Source organism: Rana temporaria, chromosome 1 (assembly GCF_905171775.1).
Source record: "Rana temporaria chromosome 1, aRanTem1.1, whole genome shotgun sequence".
In the NCBI taxonomy this organism is placed as follows: Eukaryota; Metazoa; Chordata; class Amphibia; order Anura; family Ranidae; genus Rana; species Rana temporaria.
In genome coordinates, this window is record NC_053489.1 from 247,421,000 (window position 1) to 247,443,702 (window position 22,703).

The 22,703-nt window shown below is 41.8% G+C and overlaps 1 protein-coding gene across 1 annotated transcript in view; it reads right to left on the minus strand.

The window, feature by feature from the left end:
- RPGRIP1 (RPGR interacting protein 1) overlaps positions 1-22,703 on the minus strand; it is a 63,146-nt gene that overhangs the window by 37,292 nt on the left and 3,151 nt on the right. The window contains exons 3-14 of the mRNA XM_040352976.1: positions 20,207-20,339; positions 18,218-18,504; positions 17,941-18,037; positions 14,884-15,027; positions 13,968-14,073; positions 11,649-11,672; positions 11,396-11,542; positions 10,753-10,826; positions 10,236-10,375; positions 8,247-8,410; positions 6,192-6,503; positions 2,731-2,848 (exon numbers count right to left, since the gene is read on the minus strand). Coding sequence (XP_040208910.1) covers positions 2,731-2,848; positions 6,192-6,503; positions 8,247-8,410; positions 10,236-10,375; positions 10,753-10,826; positions 11,396-11,542; positions 11,649-11,672; positions 13,968-14,073; positions 14,884-15,027; positions 17,941-18,037; positions 18,218-18,504; positions 20,207-20,339 — 1,746 coding nt within the window. The remainder of the gene's footprint in view (positions 1-2,730; positions 2,849-6,191; positions 6,504-8,246; positions 8,411-10,235; positions 10,376-10,752; positions 10,827-11,395; positions 11,543-11,648; positions 11,673-13,967; positions 14,074-14,883; positions 15,028-17,940; positions 18,038-18,217; positions 18,505-20,206; positions 20,340-22,703) is intronic.

Genomic DNA, 22,703 nt, shown 5'->3' on the forward strand with positions numbered 1-22,703 from the left:
TCTCATGTACCATCAAACCAGGAACATCTGTCAAGTTTGAAAACCGATAATACCTGGCTCATCTACTGAACTCTGATAAAACCAAGGACACTGCAAGTATTCTTTCTTCTCAACTCTGTTTTATTTCTCTGTTGCTGTATTATTTTTTTATTTCTTTGTAACATCCATTTTTCTGTGATAATTTCATTTGCACCGTTTGACCTTTTCAATATTAACCACTTGCCCACCAGGTGAATTCTGGCACTTCTCTCCTTCATGTGAAAATCACAATTTTTTTGCTAGAAAATTAATCAGAACCCCCAAACATTATATATTTTTTTTTAGCAGACATCCTAGGGAATAAAATGGCAGTCATTGCAATACTTTTTGTCACACCGTATTTGCGCAGCGGTCTTACAAGCGCACTTTTTTGGGATAAAAATCACTTTTTTGAATTAAAAAATAAGACAACAATACATTTTGCCCATTTTTTTTATATATTGTGAAAGATAATGTTACGCCGAGTAAAATGATACCCAACATGTCACGCTTAAAAATTGCGCCCGCTCGTGGCATGGCGTCAAACTTTTACCCTTAAAAATCTCGATAGGCGACGTTTAAAAAATTCTACAGGTTGCATTTTTTGAGTTGCAGATCGCGGCGATACCTCACTTGTGTGGTTTGAATACCGTTTTCATATGCGGGCGCTACTCGCATATGCGTTTGCTTCTGCGCGCGAGCTCGTCGGGACGGGGCGCTTTAAAAAAAATTTTTTTGGTTTTCTTATTTATTTTTATTTAGTTTTATCATTTTTTACACTGAAAAAAAAAAAAAAAAATTGATCACTTTTATTCCTATTACAAGGAATGTAAACATCCCTTGTAATAGAAAAAAGCATGACAGGTCCTCTTAAATATGAGATCTGGGGTAAAAAAGACCTCAGATCTCATAATTAGACTTAAATGCAAAAAAAAAAATAAAAAAAAAAAAATGTCATTTTTTCAAATGACAAAAAAAAAAATGTTTCTTTAAGAGGCTGGGCGGGACTGACGTTTTGACGTCACTTCCGCCCAGCCGAGCTATGGGGACGGGCGAAGGAGATTTCTCCTTCAGTCCCGTCCCCGCTCAGCTGCCGGACACATCCGATCCCCTCCGCCGCTACCGACGGCTCCGGTAAGCGGCGGAGGGCGCGGGAGAGCGGCGGGAGGGGGGGGGGCCCCTCTCCCGCCACCGATAACGGCGATCTCGCGGCGAATCCGCCGCGGAGACCGCCGTTATCGTGTACACCACCGCCCCCTGAAAAGATGAATATCTCGGTTGTGGCAGCAGCTGCTGCCGTTATCGAGATATTCAACTTTAAAAAGAGGACGTCTTTTTGACATGGGGCGGTGGTCAAGAGGTTAAACCATCATTTCATAAGTGTTAACCATGTCCTTAAGTTTTTAATGCAAGCTAAATGAATCTCTGTCTCTTGAAGAGCACTACAGTATACAATAAATAGCTGAACACACCTGTCTGTGGTGACAGTGTGTGTCGGGCCTCGTACACACGACCGTTTTCCTCGATAGAATCCATTAAGAAACTTGGTGGCAGAGCTTTTTTGCCGAGGAAACCGGTCGTGTGTACGTTTTACATCGAGGAAACTGTTGAGGAATTCGACGAGGAAAAAAGAGAACAAGTTTTCTTTTTCCTCGACGGGAGTCTCAATTTCCTCGCCGTGTTCCTCGTCCGGCTGGTTTTTGACGAGAAACGCGAGCGTGTGTATGCTAAGAAACCCGCGCATCCTCAAAATAAAGTATGAGACGGGAGCGCACCTTCGGTAAAAGTAGCGTTTGTAATGGAGATAGCACACTTTTCACGCTGTAACAGACTGAAAAGTGCAAATTGTCTCTTACCAAACTTTTACTTAACACGCAGTAACATGAGATTAGCAAAAGCAGCCCCAATGGTTGTGCCAGAGGAATCAAACTTCCCCTGCCATTGTATGTGTTGTACGTCACCGCGTTTGAGAACGAGGAGATTTTGTCTTGACAGTGTGTATGCAAAGCAAGCTTGTCGAGTTCCTCCACAAGCCTAACAAGGAACTCGTCGGGGAAAACGATGTGTCTCGTCCGTCGAGTTCCTCAATCGTGTGTCGAGGCCTCAGATGTTTATTCTAAAATCATAATTGGTATTGCTAAGATTATGAGTTTCCGACTCTCTGTTAAAAAGCGGTGGTGGTAGCTAAAGGATTAATTGTTTAATTAATGTAGCCCAGTGACAATCGCTCTCAGGCTGCTGGTACCTAGATTGTGGTTCCGCAAGTTGGAAAATCTTTGTGCAGGGTGCAGCTGAGAGTGGCATTGTTACGCAAGTCACATTGTGTTGTGAGATTGGCCAGTCCTTTGTCATGAGTTGGTCAGAAGGGCAGGGGTCTAACACCTGCTTCTGTCACACTATTAACAGAAACAGGAGCGAAATAATGAGAACAAAATATCGGGTTATAGAATTGGGTAAATGTAAATATACTATATTTTTTATTTTTATGGTTGAACTAGATGTGTCTTTTATTCAACCTGACTAACTGCGTAACTATGTCAAATAGAAGTTGTAGCACATGGCAGGCAATTAGAATTTGTATTTTATTTTTCCTTAAATAAAAAAGTGAAACCTCATTGGATACCATGTACAAAAACCCTGTTTAATTCTCATTTTTGCTTCCTAATTTGAGTCAACTCTTAGAAATGAAAAAGTAAAGGTTGGATTTAATACCTTCCAACATCTGGATTCTGGAGTTGCGTTTAAGCAGTCTGGCCTCATAGTGGTGCTCACGTTCTTCAATTTCACGACTTTCACACTCTGTTCTAAGTTTCACTGACTTCAGCTCTTCCTGATAATTGGTGAAAAAATCATACAGTGATACAGTACAAAAAACAACAGAAAAACAACTTTGTATTTATTGATCACAAACGTGTTCTTTAATCTCACCATGAAAGAGCATGAAAGCACAGCTAAAGAGTCAAAACAAAACTTTTTTTGTAGTTTTTACTCGTATGTATGAACATGCCTCATTTAAAAAGCATTGCTGTCTACATTTTCATGCAGTATATAATAAAGCATTATGCATAATATGTGTGAACAAGCCCTGAAAATGATATGGGGTACATGACCACAAGTTATGAAATGGTTCATTTTATTATACTAAAGGCCCGTACACATGATACGAAAATCAGATGGGAGAATTCGTACGACGAGCTGTCTGACGATTTTCGGATTGTTAGTATGGTGCTTTCGACAGCAGATTTAGCTGGTTTGTCAGACAAAAGCTTGATGTGCAGACTATAACATTTTTGTAGGATGTTAATTCAACGTCCGATTTTCGTTTCATTAGTATGTTTTTTGTACGAAAAAATTGTAAGAGCAAGACTATGCATGCTCAGAAATGAAACAATACATACAAAACTAGTCAACACATTACATCACTTATGACGTTGTATTCTGTCGTATGAAAATTTTCGTATTGTGAGTAACCTCTTCACTTTTGACATGAGACCAACATACAACAAAAAACAGACGTTCGGTCGTCCGAAAATCTAAGTGTGTGTACGAGGCTTTAAAGTGAGACTAAACAATGTCCTTGTTCTCAAAAAAATAATCCATACAAATGAAACGAATGCAGCCACCACAACAAGGACTGGTGAGCTGCACTATATTACATTCTTGGTTTTAGGTTTAGATACACTTTACAGTTGTGCTCATAAGTTTACACACCCTGGCAGAATTTATGATTTCTTGGCCATTTTTCAGAGAATATGAATAACACAAAAAGTTTCTTTCACTCATGGTTAGTGTTTGGCTGAAGCCATTTATTATCAGTCAACTGTGTTTACTCTTTTTAAGTCAGCACAGAAACTACCCAAATGACCCTGATCTAAAGTTTACATACCCCAGTTAATACTTTGTATTGCCCCCTTTAACATGAATGAAAGCTTGAAGTCTTTTGTGGTATTTGTGGATGAGGCTCTTTATCTTCTCAGATGGTAAAGCTGCCCATTTCTCTTGGCAAAAAGCCTCGAGTTCCTGTAATTACTTGGGATGTCTTTTATGAACTGCACTTTTGAGATCTCCACTGAGTGGCTCAATGATATTGAGGTCAGGAGACTGAGATGGCCACTCCAGAACCTTCACTTTATTCTGCTGTAGCCAATGACAGGGCGACTTGGCCTTGTGTATTGGATCATTGTCATGTTGGAATGTCCAAGTACGACCCATGCGCAGCTTCCTGGCTGATGAATGCAAATGTTCCTCCAGTATTTTTTGATAACATGCTGCATTCATCTTGCCATTAATTTTGACCAAATTTCCTGTGCCTTTGTAGCTCACACATCCCCAAAACATCAGCAAACCACCTCCGTGTTTCACAGTTGGAATGGTGTACTTTTCATCATAGGCCTTGTTGACTCCTCTCCAAATGTAGCATTTATGGTTGTGGCCAAAAAGCTCAATTTTGTCATCTGATCCAATCCACCAGATGGATGGGGAATGGATCCGCCATTCGTCTGTTTTTAGCGGATACAATCAGATCGGGTGTCGGCAGGTGTCAACGGATTTTCGCCACTTTATAGAGGGCAATTGATGGTCCGCCCATTGACAGAAGCCTTTTTTCTGTTCTATTCCTTTATTTTCTATTCTATTTTATTCTCTTTGGAAATTGGAAACATTTTCAAATTCAAAAAAAGGTTTGAATTCTAAAAGCATTCAAAAACTATTTGAATTCGAAATGCGTTCGAATTTCGTAATTTCGGATTAATTTAAATTCGGAACAAAACGAACCGCACATGTCTACAACTTGCTTAGCACCTATTTAATTACCCTGATATTGCTGTCAAGTATATATTAGGCCTCGTACACACGACCGGATCTATCCGCTGGGATTGATCCGCGGATCAGTTCCAGCAGACAAATCCGGTCGTGTGTACGGCCTAGCGGACATTTTTCGGCGGAGATTTCTCCAGCCGACGGATTTCCAGCGGATAAAAATGTCTTAGCATGCTAAGAAATTTATCTGCTGGTATCCAGTCCAGCGGACTGATCCGGTCGTCTGTACAGACTCACCGGATCAGTCCGTCCGCTCCCCTCCATCGCATGTGTCGTAATGATTCGACGCATGCGTGGAAGTACTTACCTTCCAGCGTCGCGCAAGTCGCCGCGTCATTGTCGCGGCGACGGCGCGACACGTCACCGCGGATGTATTCCGCGCGGATTTTGATCCGATGGTGTGTACAAGCCATCGGATCAAAATCCGGAGGAGGAATCGTCTGTACGAGGCCTTACTGTTAGGCCATGTTTACACTTGCATTTGAGGGGTGATAAAATCCTACTTTTGATTCTTCTCTTCACTGTCACCACACGCTGCAAAGGCAGCCGTACAGAGGTATACACTGCCAAATGCGTGATGCAGGCCCCACCCCCCCAAGCTGCAAAAGCAGCCATACAGAGATATACAGTGGAACCTTGGATTACGAGCATAATCCGTTCCAGGAGAATGCTTGTAATCCAAAGCACTTTCACATCAAAGCGAGTTTTCCCATAGAAGTCAATGGAAAAAAAGATAATTAGTTCCGCATTGACTTCTATGGCATGCAATACGCATGTGGCCAGAGGTGAGGGGCACCGGAGAGCCTCGATAATACTCGGAGACAGCTCGGCTGATCTCTGAAGCCCCCAGAAAGGCTCGGAAACACCCGTGAACTGAGTATTTCCGAGTCATTTCGAGTATTTCCAAACCGTTCCAAATGTCACCAGCGCCCCAACACCTCTGGCCAAATGCGGTATTGTACACCCCATTAGATTGAATTTTGCTTGTGTTGTGAGACAACACTCGCAAACTGAGTCAGGATTTTTGTTTTCAAAGTTGCTCTTCTTTTATTAACCACGTTACTCGTAAACCAAGGTTCCACTGTACAATGCTACCTGTGGATCCCCTAATGGCTTAAAAAAACAGGCATCCAGGAGGCTACGATATCACCTCCTGAGTGCCTATCAGCCGCATCTGTACTTCTTTGTAAAAAGCAATCCGCTGCAGAAGTGAATGGAATCTCCTCAACAGGACTTTTAACGTTTATTTAAAGTCATAGAAATGTAGCATTTTGCCAACCAGTGCTTAATTAGAGGCAATGTTATAGTGTAAGTATTTTGTTTTTATTATAATATGTCTCAGATTTTCCACTTACCTGATAATCTTCATTAATCCGATGCTGCAAAATAAGCATTTCCCGAGTTTTCTCAAGTTCTAAAATAGTCTCAGCATGAGCAGCATCCATCTCTAGCAGTTTCCTCTGTGTCTCCTGTTCTGGCTTTCTTCTCTCCTCTTCCTGCACCTCCATTCTGAGATCTCTGCATCTTCTGCTTTCCTCCATCTCAGCTTGGATTTGGCTCCTATCCTCTTCTTCTGCTTGTCTCTTTCCTTCTCTGTATGTATTCCACAAATCCTCTTTTTCACTGAACATTTTCTTTAATATCCAATAGTCTTCTGGTATGTGACTCTAGATCAGGTAAATACGCAGTCAGGATTTCACTATTACAGTGGAACCTTGGATTACGAGCATAATCCGTTACAGGAGAATGCTTGTAATCCAAAGCACTTGCATATCAAAGCGGGTTTCCCCATAGAAGTCAATGGAAGCAAAGATAATTCGTTTTGCATTGACTCCTTTGGCATGCAATACCGCATGTGGCCAGAGGTGGGGGGCACCGGAGAGCCTCGGAAATACTCGGGGACGGCTGATCTCGGAAAGGTTCGGAAACACTCGGGAACTGAGTATTTCCGAGCGATTCCAACTGATTCTGAGTATTTTCGAACGGCTCTGAACCATTCCGAGTGTCACCGGCGTCCCGCACCTCTGGCCTAGTGAAGTACTGCACACCCCATTAGCTTGAATTCTGCTCGTTTTGTGAGACAACCCTTGCAAACCGAGTCAGAGTTTAAAAAAGTTGCTTGTTATTTAAAACGCTCGTTAACCACGTTACTCGTAAACCAAGGTTCCACTGTACTTCAAGAATATGTAATGATCATACAACATAGGTCACATCACAGTGAAGTTTCACAAGGGGTGATCAAATAAGTAAAACCTCCTAATATGCTTTCTTAAGAGGTTGCATAATCCACTTCCAAGCCTCTGCTTGCTGGGTTCAGATTAGCTAAACATTTTTTTTTTTCATTTGAATCAGTTTTTTTTTCGTGTGTGGGAAAGGCTTTGAAAAGGCATTTACCACTCTTTGCCCTGAAAGACACAAACTTTGTGCAACAATTCACCTTTGTGCCTCAAAGAAGGAGATATAAGAAAGTAGAAGAGGGTTTATTTGCTAATTCTATCTTTGAAATATTCAAGAAATTAAAAAATTGGCCTGTTAGTAAACATTAAAACCCAAGATCTTCTATCCCAAGAAGGAATCTCAAAAGTATTTACTCATTTTGCATCTGCAAGTTACAGGCTGCAGATATTCCTAGACTAGAAGAGGACCTATAGCAGGATGTTTAGGAACACAGGGTTTGTTTTAGGCCAGGAAATTGTATTCTGACAGCAGCACCCATTGGTGTCAGAATAATCAGTGGCTTCAGCTGACTAGTCAGTAGCACTTTTTCATTAAAGTGGATGTAAAACCAATTCATGAAATTTGAGCTGGGTACATATAGCTGAAGTACTTTGTTATCTCTCATCAAAGATCTAAGTCCCATAGCTCTCTGCTGACCCATTCCTCTGTTATCAGCCTGATAACTCCTGACAAATTCTCTGACACATCAGATAAATGCAGCTTGAAATTTCTGTCAGGGGAGGCTGCTAACATAGATTAGCAGGGAGCTGGCCCTGTTACAAAACACCTCTGAGAGTCTCTGCCTATGATGAGAGGGGGGGGGGTCTTTCCTCCAATCAGCAATGTAGTCTATCTTGGCTGTATGCCCAGACATCACACTCTGTGTTAATCAGGAAGAGAAAAATTCCTAACAGGATCTGAACTTTCTAAACAGTATATAAATGTGAAGACAGCAGACATACATGTAAAACCTATGTAGGGAGATTTGGTTCCTATCTGTGTATCATCTGAGGCTGTTCACTTCACTGGGTGTATGGAGGGTTTACATCCACTTGAAGGCTAAAAAGAATACTTTTTCAAAATGGTTAGATCCATCCAGTGGGTTTGCTGGTCCAATAAGCACTATTTGCTTATCTCACTAAGTCGGCCCACTCTGATGCAGAACCTAATCTATGCTCTTCATTCATTTTTACCTGTGGTTTCTGCAGTGTCATATCCTGCTCACGAGATACTTCTCTGGCAGAACAGGAAGATGAAAGGGCTGATATTTTATCCTGAAGATCGTTGATTTCTTGCCTTTTTTCTAACAGCTGGCACTGTAGCCTGGAAATGTCTTGTTTAAACTGCTCACTTTGCTCTGACAAATGACAAGAAACATTTTAATAATCACACATATATTATAAAAAAAAGTTTGTATTAACTGTTACTTTTTTGTCTATTAATGTATGTTAATTCACATGGCAATTTTAAGGTCAATCCTTATCCATTCACTTTTTTGTCACTCAGCAGCATACAAAAGATGCTGACATGCCTTAGCCCAATGGTGGCAGCATTAATGACTTAAAGTGACACCAAACAACATCCTTATTCTCCAAAAATCATCTACTACTTAATGTGGTTGTAAAGGCTGAAGGTTTTCTACCTTCATGCGTTCTATGCATGAAGGTAAAAAAAACTCCTGTGTGCTGTTCCCTCCATAGCCCCCCCCCCCCCAATACTCACCTGAGCCCCCTCTTGATCCAGCGATGTTCACGAGAGCCTTGGCTGTCCCATTGGCTTCCACTGCTGTCAATCACAGCCAGTAAGCCAGTGAGGAGAAAGCAGGGTGCGGGGCACATGTCTTATGGATGCATAGAACAGTGCTTGGGAGCGATCACACATCATTGGCCTCATAGCAAGTGGCTTGCTATTGGGGTACTGGTCAAGGGGGGGAGTCAGGAGTGCCAGTGGGGGACCCAAGAAGAAGAGGATCGGGGCTGCTCTATGCAAAACCTTTGCTTCGAGCAGTTAATTATAACATGTCTGTTCGTTTTTTTTTTTTTTGTTTTTTTTAAAGCCGAACCTTTAATACCACTTTAATGGCCCTGTAATCAATTTTTCATGAAATTCTTTTCTACTCTGTTTTCTACCTTCTTGTAACATTCTGCATGAGCTCACAAACTTCTCCTTCTCTCCCCCACTTACATTTGTTTGGAACAAGCAGTGTACGTTACTTGCAGTAATATGCACTGCTCTATGCACACTATACATCCTATAGTCCATCTTGGAAGTGAGCAAGAGAAGGTTCCTACATACAGTGGGTGCTCACTTTGCTCTGACAAATGAAAAGAAACATTTTAATAATCACACGTATATTATAAAAAAAGTTTGTATTTTTTTAGCCACCCTTGAACAGAAAGTTGGATCACAAAAAGGAATTTAAGAGATTTAAAGGAGGCTGAGAGCAATAGAAGCAGGCCCGGACTGGCCATAGGGCATACCGGGGAAATGCCCGGTGGGCTGCCGGCGGCCCGCAACTGCCTGCGGCGGCCCGCTGGCCGCAATTTCTCCCCCCAGTGTAACATGCAGGGGGTCCAGAACTGTTAGGGGGTGTCTGTGTAATGTAAAGGGATGCAGTGTGCTGTGTAATGTAAAAGGGGCCCAGAGGTGCAGGGTGCTGTGTAATGTAAAAGGGGCCCAGAGGTGCAGGGTGCTGTGTAATGTAAAGTGGCCCAGAGGTGCAGGGTGCTAAGTAATGTAAAGGGGCCCAGAGGTGCAGGGTGCTGTGTAATGTAAAGGGGTCCAGAGGTGCAGGGTGCTAAGTAATGTAAAGGGGCCCAGAGGTGCAGGGTGCTGTGTAATGTAAAGGGGCCCAGAGGTGCAGAGTGCTGTGTAATGTAAAGGGGCCCAGAGGTGCAGGGTGCTGTGTAATGTAAAGGGGCCCAGAGGTGCAGGGTGCTGTGTAATGTAAAGGGGTCCAGAGGTACAAGGTGCTGGAACCCCACATCCCAACATTAACCCCTACCGCGAAGTGCCGCCACGGCGCCCCAACCCCCCAAACCCCCCCCGCCCATGCCGGCTCAGTCTAAAATGCCCGGGCCTATTTTTTGTCCCAGTCCGGGCCTGAATAGAAGGTACTATTTTGATGTAAAAATACATACTTGAATAGATTATTTTTTTTGTGTCACTTTAATAAAACTTGCCTCTTGCATGCTGTAATTGTTCCTTGCTGATTGTCAGGTCAGATTCATAGCATTTAATTTGTGCCTCCAGTTTTGTAAGAAGTCCTTTTAACTCTTCTTCTGCCACTTTCGAGGAGTTACTCCGCTCTAGGTCCAAAGAACTGTGAATAAATGAAAGCAGCTGGTTACTGATTTTTATTTCTTCTCAAGTTTCCTCATTCCGCTTAGCCCTGGTTCACATTGCAGCGATTTGGCATGTCAAATCGCATGCCAAATCGGCAGTTATTGCTGGCAATATCACCGTCCAAATCGGTATATTGTACCGATTCCCAAAGTCGTTTCTGTACTACTTTTGGCAACTTTGGGGTGCAATTTCTTTGGACATCTGTGCAGAAACCCGCACTGATGTCTCTGAAATCGCCCCCCCCAAGTAGGGACTAAACCCCCCCCGAATACTCCCTCGAAGTTCAGCTGAACTCGCACAATTTCATTCTCGCTGTCAGTGTGAACCTCGGCTTACAAGGATTTCTCTTCTCACCCTTTTAGAAGGTTTCCATAGTGTTCCTTAAGAAGGTCTTTCTCTCTTTCCAGTTCAATTGCCCTTTCTTCATACTGAAAGAGAGTCAATATAGCATTAACACTCAAATATGGCAGGGTTTCACATCTTTATACAAAGAATGTGCTTTTTTGTGTTAAAATTTCAATGTGCTGTATTTTGGGTAAATCTTTATAACTAGCACACAGTGTCTGGGGTTCTAATATAGCATACAGTCCGATTGTCTATCCTTCAAAAAAAATATGGACACTACAAATTACATAGTCCATAATCCGTGCTATAAGCGAGCAAGAGAGGGTGACTACACTTTTACATACAATGGGACCATGAGGAAGAACGTAGCCACCCTATAACAGAAAATCAGATCACAGCAGAAAAAAATCAAAAAACAAAAATTGAAGATTTGAAGGAGGCAGGAAGCAGTAGAAGGTACTTTTTTAAATTAAGAGTACATCCTTGAATTATTTTGTTTAAATCAGAATCATTTTAAGATTTTTTCATATGTGGATGAAAATTGGTTTAGAATATTCTCAATATTTGTCCATTGTGTTTTCTATACAATCTGCTTTTAAGATTTTAGTTGACCTTGCATTACCAAACCTGGCAAAGTGTACCGATTGATTACCTCAACCAGTGATCTCTGAAGATTAGCCATTTTTAGCTGATCCACCTCCAGTGCCACAACTTTACTCCTCTCTTCTTTCAGCTGTGTGCTGAGCTCCTCCAACTGCATCAACACAGCCTTATGACTTATTGTCAGTGATTTCTGTTTCTATCACAGTGAAAAAGTGAAAAACAGCACTAGTTACTAGTTACATTAGGTACATTTTTCGATGTTCATCATAGCAGTTGTTAAGGAAATTTGATATGTAACATACCTCTTGTATTTCTGTCTCATAAGACTGGAAATAAAATGAAGAATGGTGTGAGAAGAGACAACAAATAACCACTACACACAAGGCAAGATTTACAGTTAGATACAAAGGGCCTCTGCCTATAGACAGCAGAGGCAAAAAGGAAGCTTTTTCCCCATCAGAAGAAATACAGCTCAGCCATCTTAAATTTAGTATATACATTGTATGGCCAAGGGTTTGTGTACACCTAACCATCACACCTATGTGAGCGTGTTGGGCATTCCCGAACTAAGGGCATTACGTTTTCAAAATTATGGCCCAGATTCACAGAGAGCACGGCGCACATTACGCCGCCGTAGAGTAACCCATGTACGCTACGCCGAGGCAGCGCAGAGAGGCAAGCATGGAATTCAGAAAGCCAGTGCTCCCAACGCTGCGCCAGCGTGGCGTGGGTATCAAAGGCGCAGGCCGGCGTAGGTGGAAGTGGGCGTGACCCATGCAAATGAGGCGTGACCCCATGCAAATGATGGGCCGAGCGCCAGACAAGTACTTATAACAAACTGCGCATGCGCCGTAACGTGGACGCATCCCCATGCGCCTGCTCACAACCATGTCGGAACAACTGCCTAAGATACGCCGGATCACTGCGTACGCCGTGAACGTAACCTACGCCCAGCCAGACACACGTTCAACGTAAAATGCGCCGGCTTGTGTTCCTTGGTGCAGACCTTTGCATGTCTGCTGCTGGGTTGCACCTCCTTTATGTGGCATAACTTTACACCGGACGTACAACTTATGCGCACCTCTCGTAGCCTGTGTCGGGCGCACGCAGGTTCGTGAATCGCCGTATTTCCCTAATTTGCATGTTTGAATAGCTAATCAATGGGAGCGGCACTATGCGCCCAGCCTAAATGTGCGCCCTATCTACGCCGGCGTAAGCAAGTTACGTCGGCAGGGTGAAGCCTATTTTTAGGCGCATCTATGTTTGTGGGTCTTGCCCACACAGATACGACGGCGCACATTTGCACTTACGTCGGCGTAACTTGATATACGTCGGCGTAAGTGCTTTGTGAATCTGGGCCTATGTATTTTTTTTACAATATTTTGATGTGTGTTTTTGTGAGGTCTGGTACTGATGTTGGACAAAAAGACCTGGCTCTCAACTGCCATTCCATGTTATCCCAAAGGTGTTTAGTAATAGACATGTGCGATTCGGTTCGTAATGAATGGATTTTTGTACGAATTTGTTAGTATTCGTACATTCGGATCAATTCGAACATCCGAATAGCTGAGAGTACTAAAATACGAAAATTACAGAATTAAGAATAAGCAAAATAACGAACAAGCGAAAATACGAACGTACGATTGGACAAACTTATTAAAATATGAAACACGGAAACAGCAAAAGAACGAAAATGACATCTATAACGAACGATTTGCATTCCGTATTTTAAATCCCTTGTCTGTTCGTAATTTCGTATATTCGTATTTTCATTCGTATGTTCGTATTTTCCTTTGTGTGTTTTGTAAATCCGTTTCTTTGTCTGTTCGTACATTTGTGTACTCGAATCGTTCTTTCGAATGGGCACTGGGCAGTGTAGTTAGTGAGTGATGTATCTTACTTATTATCTTAGCCAATCAGCTTATCTCTTTTGTGCTGAGTCACATTGGACAGTGTAAAGCCTCGTACACACGATCAGACTTCAAACAAACTTTCCCGTGGATTTTTGACCGAAGGGAGTTGACCGGACTTTTGTTGCCGAAAAGTTTGTCCGTTTGCAGAGAGAACTTTTGTCCGATGAAAAAATGGAAAAGTTTGTCCGATGGAGCATACACACGGTCGGATTTTTTGGAAAACGTGCTCATTTTGAAGTTTGTTGGCAAAAAGTCCAACTGTGTGTACGGGGCTTAAGAGAAAGTCTATCTTAATATGGATTAGCCACGTGTTGAAAATAAAAATAAAATACGAGATTGCGAATCACTGCGCCGCAATGTATTTACGAAAGTCCAAAATTACGAATCCATTAAACGAAAATTATTATCTAACAAAATTACGAATTTCGAATCAACGAAAATAAATTAGACAGAATAGACAGAATCTGGTATCTGGTGACACAGATACCACAGCATACTTTCAGTGATCTAGTGGCATCCATATCTCAATGGAACAGGGCTGTTTTGGTGGCAAAAGGGATGGACATAAAGTTATGGCTGATTGGTGTATGTTGTCCTTCACAGGAAACACCCAAACTTAATCATTTCTAGGTGTGTCCACATATTTTTGGCTATGCAGGTTGTGTTTACTTTCATATTTACGGGATCTGGAAGTAAAAACAACTTCACCTCTTTGAGCTGTTGAAATTGCTCTCTGAGGGCACAGAGACTTGTGTTCTTCTCCCTGAGCTCCTTCTGAAGACGAATATTCATGACGTTTTCTTGGATGATTTTTCTGAAAAAAAGAGCATGCATTAAAGAAGTTTCCCTCTCTTCCTAAACTGTGGATCTTCAAATCAGACCTTCTGCTATTAGATGAAAAGAGCAGAAATCTTAATTTTTAAACGGTAAGATCACCTTTTCACAAAAAAAAAAGAAAAAAGAAAAAAAAAATGAAAAGATGAACTAACTTTAAATATTTTGGCCAACCCTTTGGACCTGGCTGTGCATTGCAGCCATGATGCCCCTTGCTGCCAGTGTAGTGGCCTTACACTGACCAATGAGAAGTGCATTTGACGCTTTCTTTTTCTGTTAAGGTGTCCCAGAAGAAAGGACTCGGAGCACTTCTCATTGAGAAAGGGAGTTATTGGCTCCATCTGAAAATAAATATCTCTTTATTACTAAATTGAAGTGTTTTTTTTGATGAACTGATAAAGTGGTTTAAGACTTCTGTCCCACAAGACGACTACAGTACATTGTAAGTCGAATTTGGTAGTTGCTTAGACTGTCATACAGGAGCCTTTTGTTGTACTTTAAGTCATTCTTATAGCATGTTTTAGAGATTGCAATACTTTCCAGGCTCATAACTGTCCATACAACTATCTAACACTACACAACAATTTTTTTATTATTTCAATTTGTTTTAATTGTTTACTTGTATTTCTATGGGAAACACGATGCTAATATCTGACTAGACACATTAGCTAGGTTGAACACTACTAATCTATGCTTAGAATACACAAGAAACCCAATAGAGACAGAAACCTCTAGCAATCTATTTCAGATTTTATGACAGCCGGTCAGTTGAAATCCAGTCCATACTTACCGCTGGTCCTCAGCCTGCTGCACATGCTGCAGAGAAAGCAGCATTTCAGTCTCCAGATCCTTAGGCTTGGCAGCAGCCATGTGCTTCAATATAACTGCAGCTTTCTCATCCATATTGCAGTTTTGCCTGTTGATAATTTGAAATCTGGAAGGTAAAATGTTAATTTTATGTAATTTAAGATATTAATATGATGTAAGAAAATAACAATAAAAACACTGTACTGTAACATACAATATCTCACAAAAGTGAGTACACCTCACATGTTTGTAAATATTTTATTATATCTTTTCATGTGACAACACTGAAGAAATAACACTGCTACAATGACAGGCTGACTCCCCACCACTTCAACCTCTGCAGCAATGCTGGCAGCACTCATGTGTCTATTTACCAAAGACAACCTCTGGATATGACGCTGAGCACGTGCACTTAACTTCTTTGGTGGACCATGACGAGGCCTGTTCTGAGGGGAACCTGTCCTGTTAAATCGCTGTATGGTCTTGGCCACCATGCTGCAGCTCAGTTTCAGGGTCTTGGCAATCTTCTTATAGCCTCTATGCCATCTTTATGTAGAGCAACAATTCTTTTTTTCAGATCCTCAGAGAGCTCTTTGCCATGAAGTGCCATGTTGAACTTTCAGTGACCAGTATGAGAGAGTGAGAGCTATAACACCAAATTTAATGTGGATGTAAACACGAAAATTAGAATTATTTTTTTTTATGTCACAATGTAGAGTATACGATTTCCTATTATCTGTGCCCAGTCTTGCCACACAGAGTTAATCCAACTCTGAGAAATCCTCTTTTATTATTCAGTGAAATAAAACAGACTTACGGAGAAAAACCTTTGTCCGTTCCGCCCCCTTGCTGTGAATGACAGGTTATTTACATATCTCATATACTAGCCTGGAGACAGGCATTATTTTTTAATTCCCACCCCTCCCCTTTTCTGAAGTCATGTGGTTACTTTTCTATATTTTGACTGAATGTTAGAGATTAGCAGAATTTAGTGTAAGGGGAGTGTAGAGGAGGGTGGGAAGTCTACTGACATCACGACTCCACCCACAGAGCTCCAGACAACAGATCCACCCACAGAATCTGCAGTTTTTTTAGTTCTTATAACAGACAGAGGGGAAACATTTGACAGGTAAGGATACATGCAGGAGGCATCTATATCCTTATACTGTAGATCAGCACTATGGCAGTAGTTTAGAAAGGATGAGAGTGGGTTTACATCCACTTTAACACACCTGCTCCCCATTCACACCTGAGACTTTGTAACACTAAGGAGTCACATGAAACCGGGGAGGAAAAATGGCTAATTGTGCCCAATTTGGACATTTTCACTTAGGCGTGTACTCACTTTTGTTGCCAGCAGTTTAGACATTAATGGCTGTGTGATGAGTTATTTTGAGGGAACAGTAAATTTACACTGTTATACAAGCTGTACACTCACTACTTTACACTGTAGCAAAGTGTCATTTCTTCAGTGTTGTCACATGAAAAGATATAATAAAATATTCACAAAAATGCGAGGGGGTGTACTCACTTCTGTAAGATACTGTATATATCATCTGTATTGGTCATTAACATAATGTATAAAAAATAATAATAATTAAATATTGGAAATTAAGAAGGTAAATTAGCGAATGTGGTCGTAATGGGATGTTTTGTAAAGAAGTTTTGGTAGTAACGTCTGCTTAAAGTGTATGTAAAGGCCAAATTTTTTTTAGTTTTGGACGAAGTATGGAAGGCTTTAAGTTATCAGCAAGAGGTGAGGGGAAATCTTTAACCCCTAAACGCCCGCCGCACGACTATTTACGTCCGCAAAATGGCACGGACAGGCAGAAGGGCGTGTATATATACGTCCTTGCCTTCTGGCGGGTGGGGGGTCCGATCGGGACCCCCCCTGCTGCGTGCGGCGGGCGGATTCCCGCGGGGAGCGATCCGGGATGACGGCGTGGCTATTCATTTATAGCCGCCCCGTCGCGATCGCTCCCCGGAGCTGAAGAACGGGGAGAGCCATGTGTATACACGGCTTCCCCGTGCTACACTGTGGCGGCGTATCGATCGAGTGATTCCTTTTATAGGGAGACTCGATCGATGACGTCAGACCTACAGCCACACCCCCTACAGTTGTAAACACACACTAGGTGAACCCTAACTCCTACAGCGCCCCCTGTGGTTAACTCCCAAACTGCAACTGTCATTTTCACGATAAACAATGCAATTTAAATGCATTTTTTGCTGTGAAAATGACAATGGTCCCAAAAATGTGTCAAAATTGTCCGAAGTGTCCGCCATAATGTCGCAGTCACGAAAAATCGCTGATCGCCGCCAATAGTAGTAAAAAAATTTTTTTTTATAAAAATGCAAAAAAACTATCCCCTATTTTGTAAACGCTATACATTTTGCGCAAACCAATCGATAAACACTTATTGCGATTTTTTTTACCAAAAATAGGTAGAAGAATACGTATCGGCCTAAACTGAGGAAAAAATGTTTTTATATATGTTTTTGGGGGATATTTATTATAGCAAAAAGTAAAAAATATAGAATTTTTTTCCAAATTGTCGCTCTATTTTTGTTTATAGCGCAAAAAATAAAAACCGCAGAGGTGATCAAATACCACCAAAAGAAAGCTCTATTTGTGGGGAAAAAAGGACGCCAATTTTGTTTGGGAGCCACGTCGCACGACCGCGCAATTGTCTGTTAAAGCGACGCAGTCCCGAATTGTAAAAATGCCTTTGGGCATTTAGCAGCATATTGGTCCGGGGCTTAAGTGGTTAAAGGGACATATGTTCACTTTGGGGAGATTTCCTCTAATTTTCTTTTGCATGTGTAGGATAGCAGGTGAAGAGAAATCTCCCCAGCCGGACATAAAGCAAAGAAGAAAAAAAACTTGACATCAGTTTTTAAAATGTATTTCTCTATCTAAAACAAAAGTTCTGAATGGATGCTTCTAGGCCAGGATATAGGCCAGGTCCTGGTCTGGGGTGCACTCAGGTCTCCAAAAGCTCAGTAAGAGTGTCATTTAACATTTTTAAATGATACTTACAGTCTATCAATTTCAGCTCTGGCTTCATCACTGAGAGTTTCCCCACAATCAGCAGCTACTCGTGGCGGACCCGTGTCTAGACCTTGCAGACGTAAACCTAGAATCATAAACAAAAGCTAATGAGTACTGTTTGTAGCCAGCACTAGCACATAATCGTGTATTTGTGGATTTAGAATGAATGAAAGAATGAATGAAGACTGGGATAATTCATATTTTCACACACTTTGCTGCTGAATTGCTGAATGCACTAACATTCTCTTTAGTGTCTTTCACCTACCCTTCTTATATTTTTCTGGCAATGTTGTGTTTTTTCTAATACCGGAATTTATGCGTGCTGATATTGCGCCATAGGGACAATGTCTGCAACCATCCTGCAGCTGAAGGCGCTGCTTATATGTAGTCAGTCTTTGCCTTAAGGCTTCATTTCTGCGTTCCAGGTCTCTCACGCGATCTTGTAAGTTCTCCATAGTGTCCTCAGCCTCCAAATCTCGGCCATCTTTTCTGGCTTTCTTTACTTCATGCTGCCCATGATCCGATGTTAGACGGAGCAGTTTAGTTGCCATTCTGTAAAGGAAAATGGTAATTTTACCTTCCTTAAAATAACCTGCATTTGTTGGCTTTACTATCCTTGCTATTTGTATACAGTATTATATGCACATATCTTGTTAACACTGTGAATTTATTTTTCAGTTATTATCAAATAAAATATAGAGCCTATTCCTGCTTTCATGATTAAAGGAAACCTGTCTTAAAGCGGGAGTTCACCCAAAAACGAAATTTTTAACATTAGATTGAGGCTCATTTTGGGAAGCAGAATCGGGTGTTTTTTTTAAATCGAAGCAGTACTTACCGTTTTAGAGATAGATCTTCTCCGCCGCTTCCGGGTATGGGCTGCGGGACTGGGCGTTCCTATTTGATTGACAGGCTTCTGACAGGCTTCCGACGGTCGCATACAGCTCGTCACGATTTTCCGAAAGTAGCCAAACGTCGGTGCGCAGGCGCCGTATAGAGCCGCACCGACGTTCGGCTTCTTTCGGCTACTCGTGATGCGCTGTATGCGACCGTCGGAAGCCTGTCGGAAGCCTGTCAATCAAATAGGAACGCCCAGTCCCGCAGCCCATACCCGGAAGCGGCGGAGAAGATCTATCTCTAAAACGGTAAGTACTGCTTCGATTTAAAAAAAAAACCACCCGATTCCCCTTCACAAAACGAGCATCAATCTAATGTTAAAAATAGTTTTTCGGGTAAACTCCCGCTTTAAGCAAATAAGTAGAATTCCATTGTTAACTTGTCTTGGACTTAAATCCATTTCAAGCCACTAACTCAGAGTAACATCCTTGTTATTAGAGTGGAGTCAGATATCCTGACCTACTACTTCCAAGTCAGTGACACAAAGTATCCAAACCAGTGTCACAGTGTCACCAGTGGTAAGACAGACAGGTAACTAGCTATTTTATTTGTGATGTATAATTTTATTTGTAACTGTTTTAACATTTTTATGGGTTCACTTTTCCATACTTCAGTGAATGTATTACATTTGTACATACTGTATATAGATAATTCCTCTGGGGACCAGTGGAGGCTGGTGCTCAATATTTTAGGTGGGGGGCATCAAACAATCCTGCCCCCTCTATCACGCACAACCGCCAGCACCTTACCCTAGGAGGCTGCTTCTCGCTCCAGGCTCCCGGCCAAACAGGTGTTGCTTCTCCTTCTGGCTGAACAGGTAGTGGGTCCTGAGACCCGATTGACTGGGAGTCCTAAGACTCCCTGGCCATTCAGGTCTCAGGACCCGCTTCCTGATTGGCCAGGAGAAGAAGCAGGAAGACATTAGTGAATATTAATTCGCTAATGTCACACAACTGGGTGGGCTCAGGGCGCAGTGCTCTGCGCCCTGAGCCCACCCTTTTTTAAAGCCAATTAGAGCCTCAGGCTCTAATCATGTGCTTAAAAAAAAAGAAAACATTGAAAAAAACAGCATACTGTACATGTTTGAGGTATACTGAATGTAATGTTAGAAACTTGTTTATTGGGTGAACCTCCGCTTTAAGAACATAGTCAAAAAGTCATAGTAAAGCATATTAAATTAATTTAATCTAGATTTTAACTTTTGTCACACATGTTGCAGCAGTTCTGTTGTCAGGGCCCTGCATTGTTAGTGGTCCAAGTAACGGTCATTCTGACAGTGATGGCATCTATGGACAGTAACTACTGTACATAAGTCATACTATATGAAAGACATTTTCTTATTGAATATACTGTATACCTCTTCATTTTGTCCTCCTGCTTCCTGGCATATTCTTTAAGTAGCAGATTCTCTTCATGAAGCCGTAGAAACTTGTCCTCCAGTTCTTCACGGGATATCAAAGCCACTCTGCGTCTGGTCTTCACATCTTTTTCTGTATATAAAGATTCATATTCAGGTGTGAACAAGATGCCAAGTTCTGTAACAAGCAGGCGTCTGAACTTTTCAGTTAGACAAAACCAATAAGAAAATGCGATAAGCTCCAACAGAAATCATTTTTCACTGAACTGTCTTCAGTAAATTGAGATCTGATTGATTGCTGTACAAAACTGTAATGTACTTATTACAATTAATACACATTTTAATTCCAGCTATACACCTAACTAACCTTAATATTGTCCCCCACCCTTTCCAACACATATGCCTGTGTAAGATGTACACGTTTACCTATTTTCAGCCTGCACCAATCCAGTCACATGATCCCCTGTGCCAGCCAACGTAAAGCCTGCACTGGTGATGTCACCCATAGGTTTCAATGGACCATACTTTGTAAGTTCGCCCTCCTCTCCCTTGCAGTGGCACTGGCTGACACAGGAGAGCCAGATCACATGACTGAACCGGAGCAGCCTGAAAAAAGGTAATTATTGCGACACGTTGAGGTTTGCTCAATGGTAGTGCCAAAACAGTGAGTTTACGTCACACCAGATATAGGGCCAGATTCAGAAAACACTTACGCTGGCGTATCTACAGATACGCAGCAAAAGTGTAGAGATGCGCCGCCGTATCTATGCGCCTTATTCACAATACTAGATACGCCTGAAATATGGCTTCTTCCGACTGACGTAAGTCTTAGTACGCCGTCGTATCTTAGGTGCATATTTACGCTGGCCGCAAACGGCGCTTCCATTGATTTACACGTTGAATATGCAAATGACCTAGATACGTCGAATCACAAACTTACCTGCGCCCGTCGTATTAAGCTACGCCGTTTACGTAAGGCTTACGTCCGGCGTAAGTTTACCCCTCATAAAGCAGGGGTAAGTCATGTTAAGGTATGGACGTCGGAACAGCCGTCGATTTTTACGTTGTTTACGTAAGTCGTACGTGAATGGGGCTGGGCGTAGGTTACGTTCACGTCACAGGCATTGAGCAGGCGTATGTTAGGGAGTAAATTCGACGTGATACTGAGCATGCGCGCGCATGCGCCGTTCGTTCGAGGCTTCATTTACATGGGGTCACGATTCATTTAAATACATCAAGCCCACCTTCCACCTACTTTGAATTAGGGAGGCTCACGCCCGCCTATTTACGTTACGCCGGTGCAACGTTGTCGGCGAGTGCTTTGTGAATAGTGATCTTCCCTCTCTATGTTACGTCGGCGTAGTGCATATCAGATGCGCTACGCCGCACTAAAGATACGCCGATGTATCTGAATCTGGCCCATAGTTTTTAGGGCTTTCCTGCCCACTTTTATTTAAACAATCATCAAAACTTTACACAGGTATGTCTTCCCACGCAGAGGGTTCTCACCATCACTGCAAAACATAACATTTACCCTGCTGGCTTTCTTGTGGCAGCTTTATTGCTCCAAGTACCTCTTACGGGTCTCTTGAACCTCAGTAAACTTTTCAGTCCTCTTGATCATGAAACATGTGTGCTTGCATCCCACCAATTTCTGCATAAACCACCATTTTATGGTTATCCTGCTACTGTATATACATTTTTTTTAGGTTAGTTAGCATAGGTATTAGGATGGGGGGAAGTTTTAAAGCTAGTTAGGTACAGTATAAAGCTGCAAATCAACTTTACTGATGACTATTCATATAAAGTATGACCTATAATGTATTGTTCTCCCTAGATTGCATCCTTTCATATCATGTCTCTGAACAATATGAACAGACAAAATAATTTTTCTTTCAGCAATGTCTTTCAGCAATGGCTGTATATATTAATTGGTACAGTAGACCTATTACTACTGTTCTATTGGAAGGGTGCCTGTTCCAGCAAGGATATGGTTGCAGTGGTATGGCTGCTGCACTGCAACAAAGTGTTTTAGTTATTTGCTCACCACTGAGCATTGTGTTAATTACATAACTGAAAGTGATTTGTTTTTTTGTTTTCATGAATTATAGACAAGGTTTAAAGTAGAACTCCATCCAAAAATAAAAATGAAGAGCTCTATAAAAGATACAATAACAGAAACAGCTTTAGTAAATTTTGTTTCAATCTGGAAAATCCTTGACTGACTGGTTACTTTGTTGGAAACAAAGAAGAATGGTGGCACATCCAGAAGTAAAATCAAAAGAATTTTTTTTGAAAGTCCATAAAATTAAGCGAACATGACAAACATCAATCCAAAAAAGGTGCTCAGTGGATGAGTTTCACACAGTTGTGCTTACTCATCACCGGGCCTTTAACCGGGCCTTGGGGCACTATTCCTCCTACTGATGCATGCCACTATTACTCCAACTGACATCAACAGTGGGGCATAATTTCTGCCACTGACGTTAATGATGTG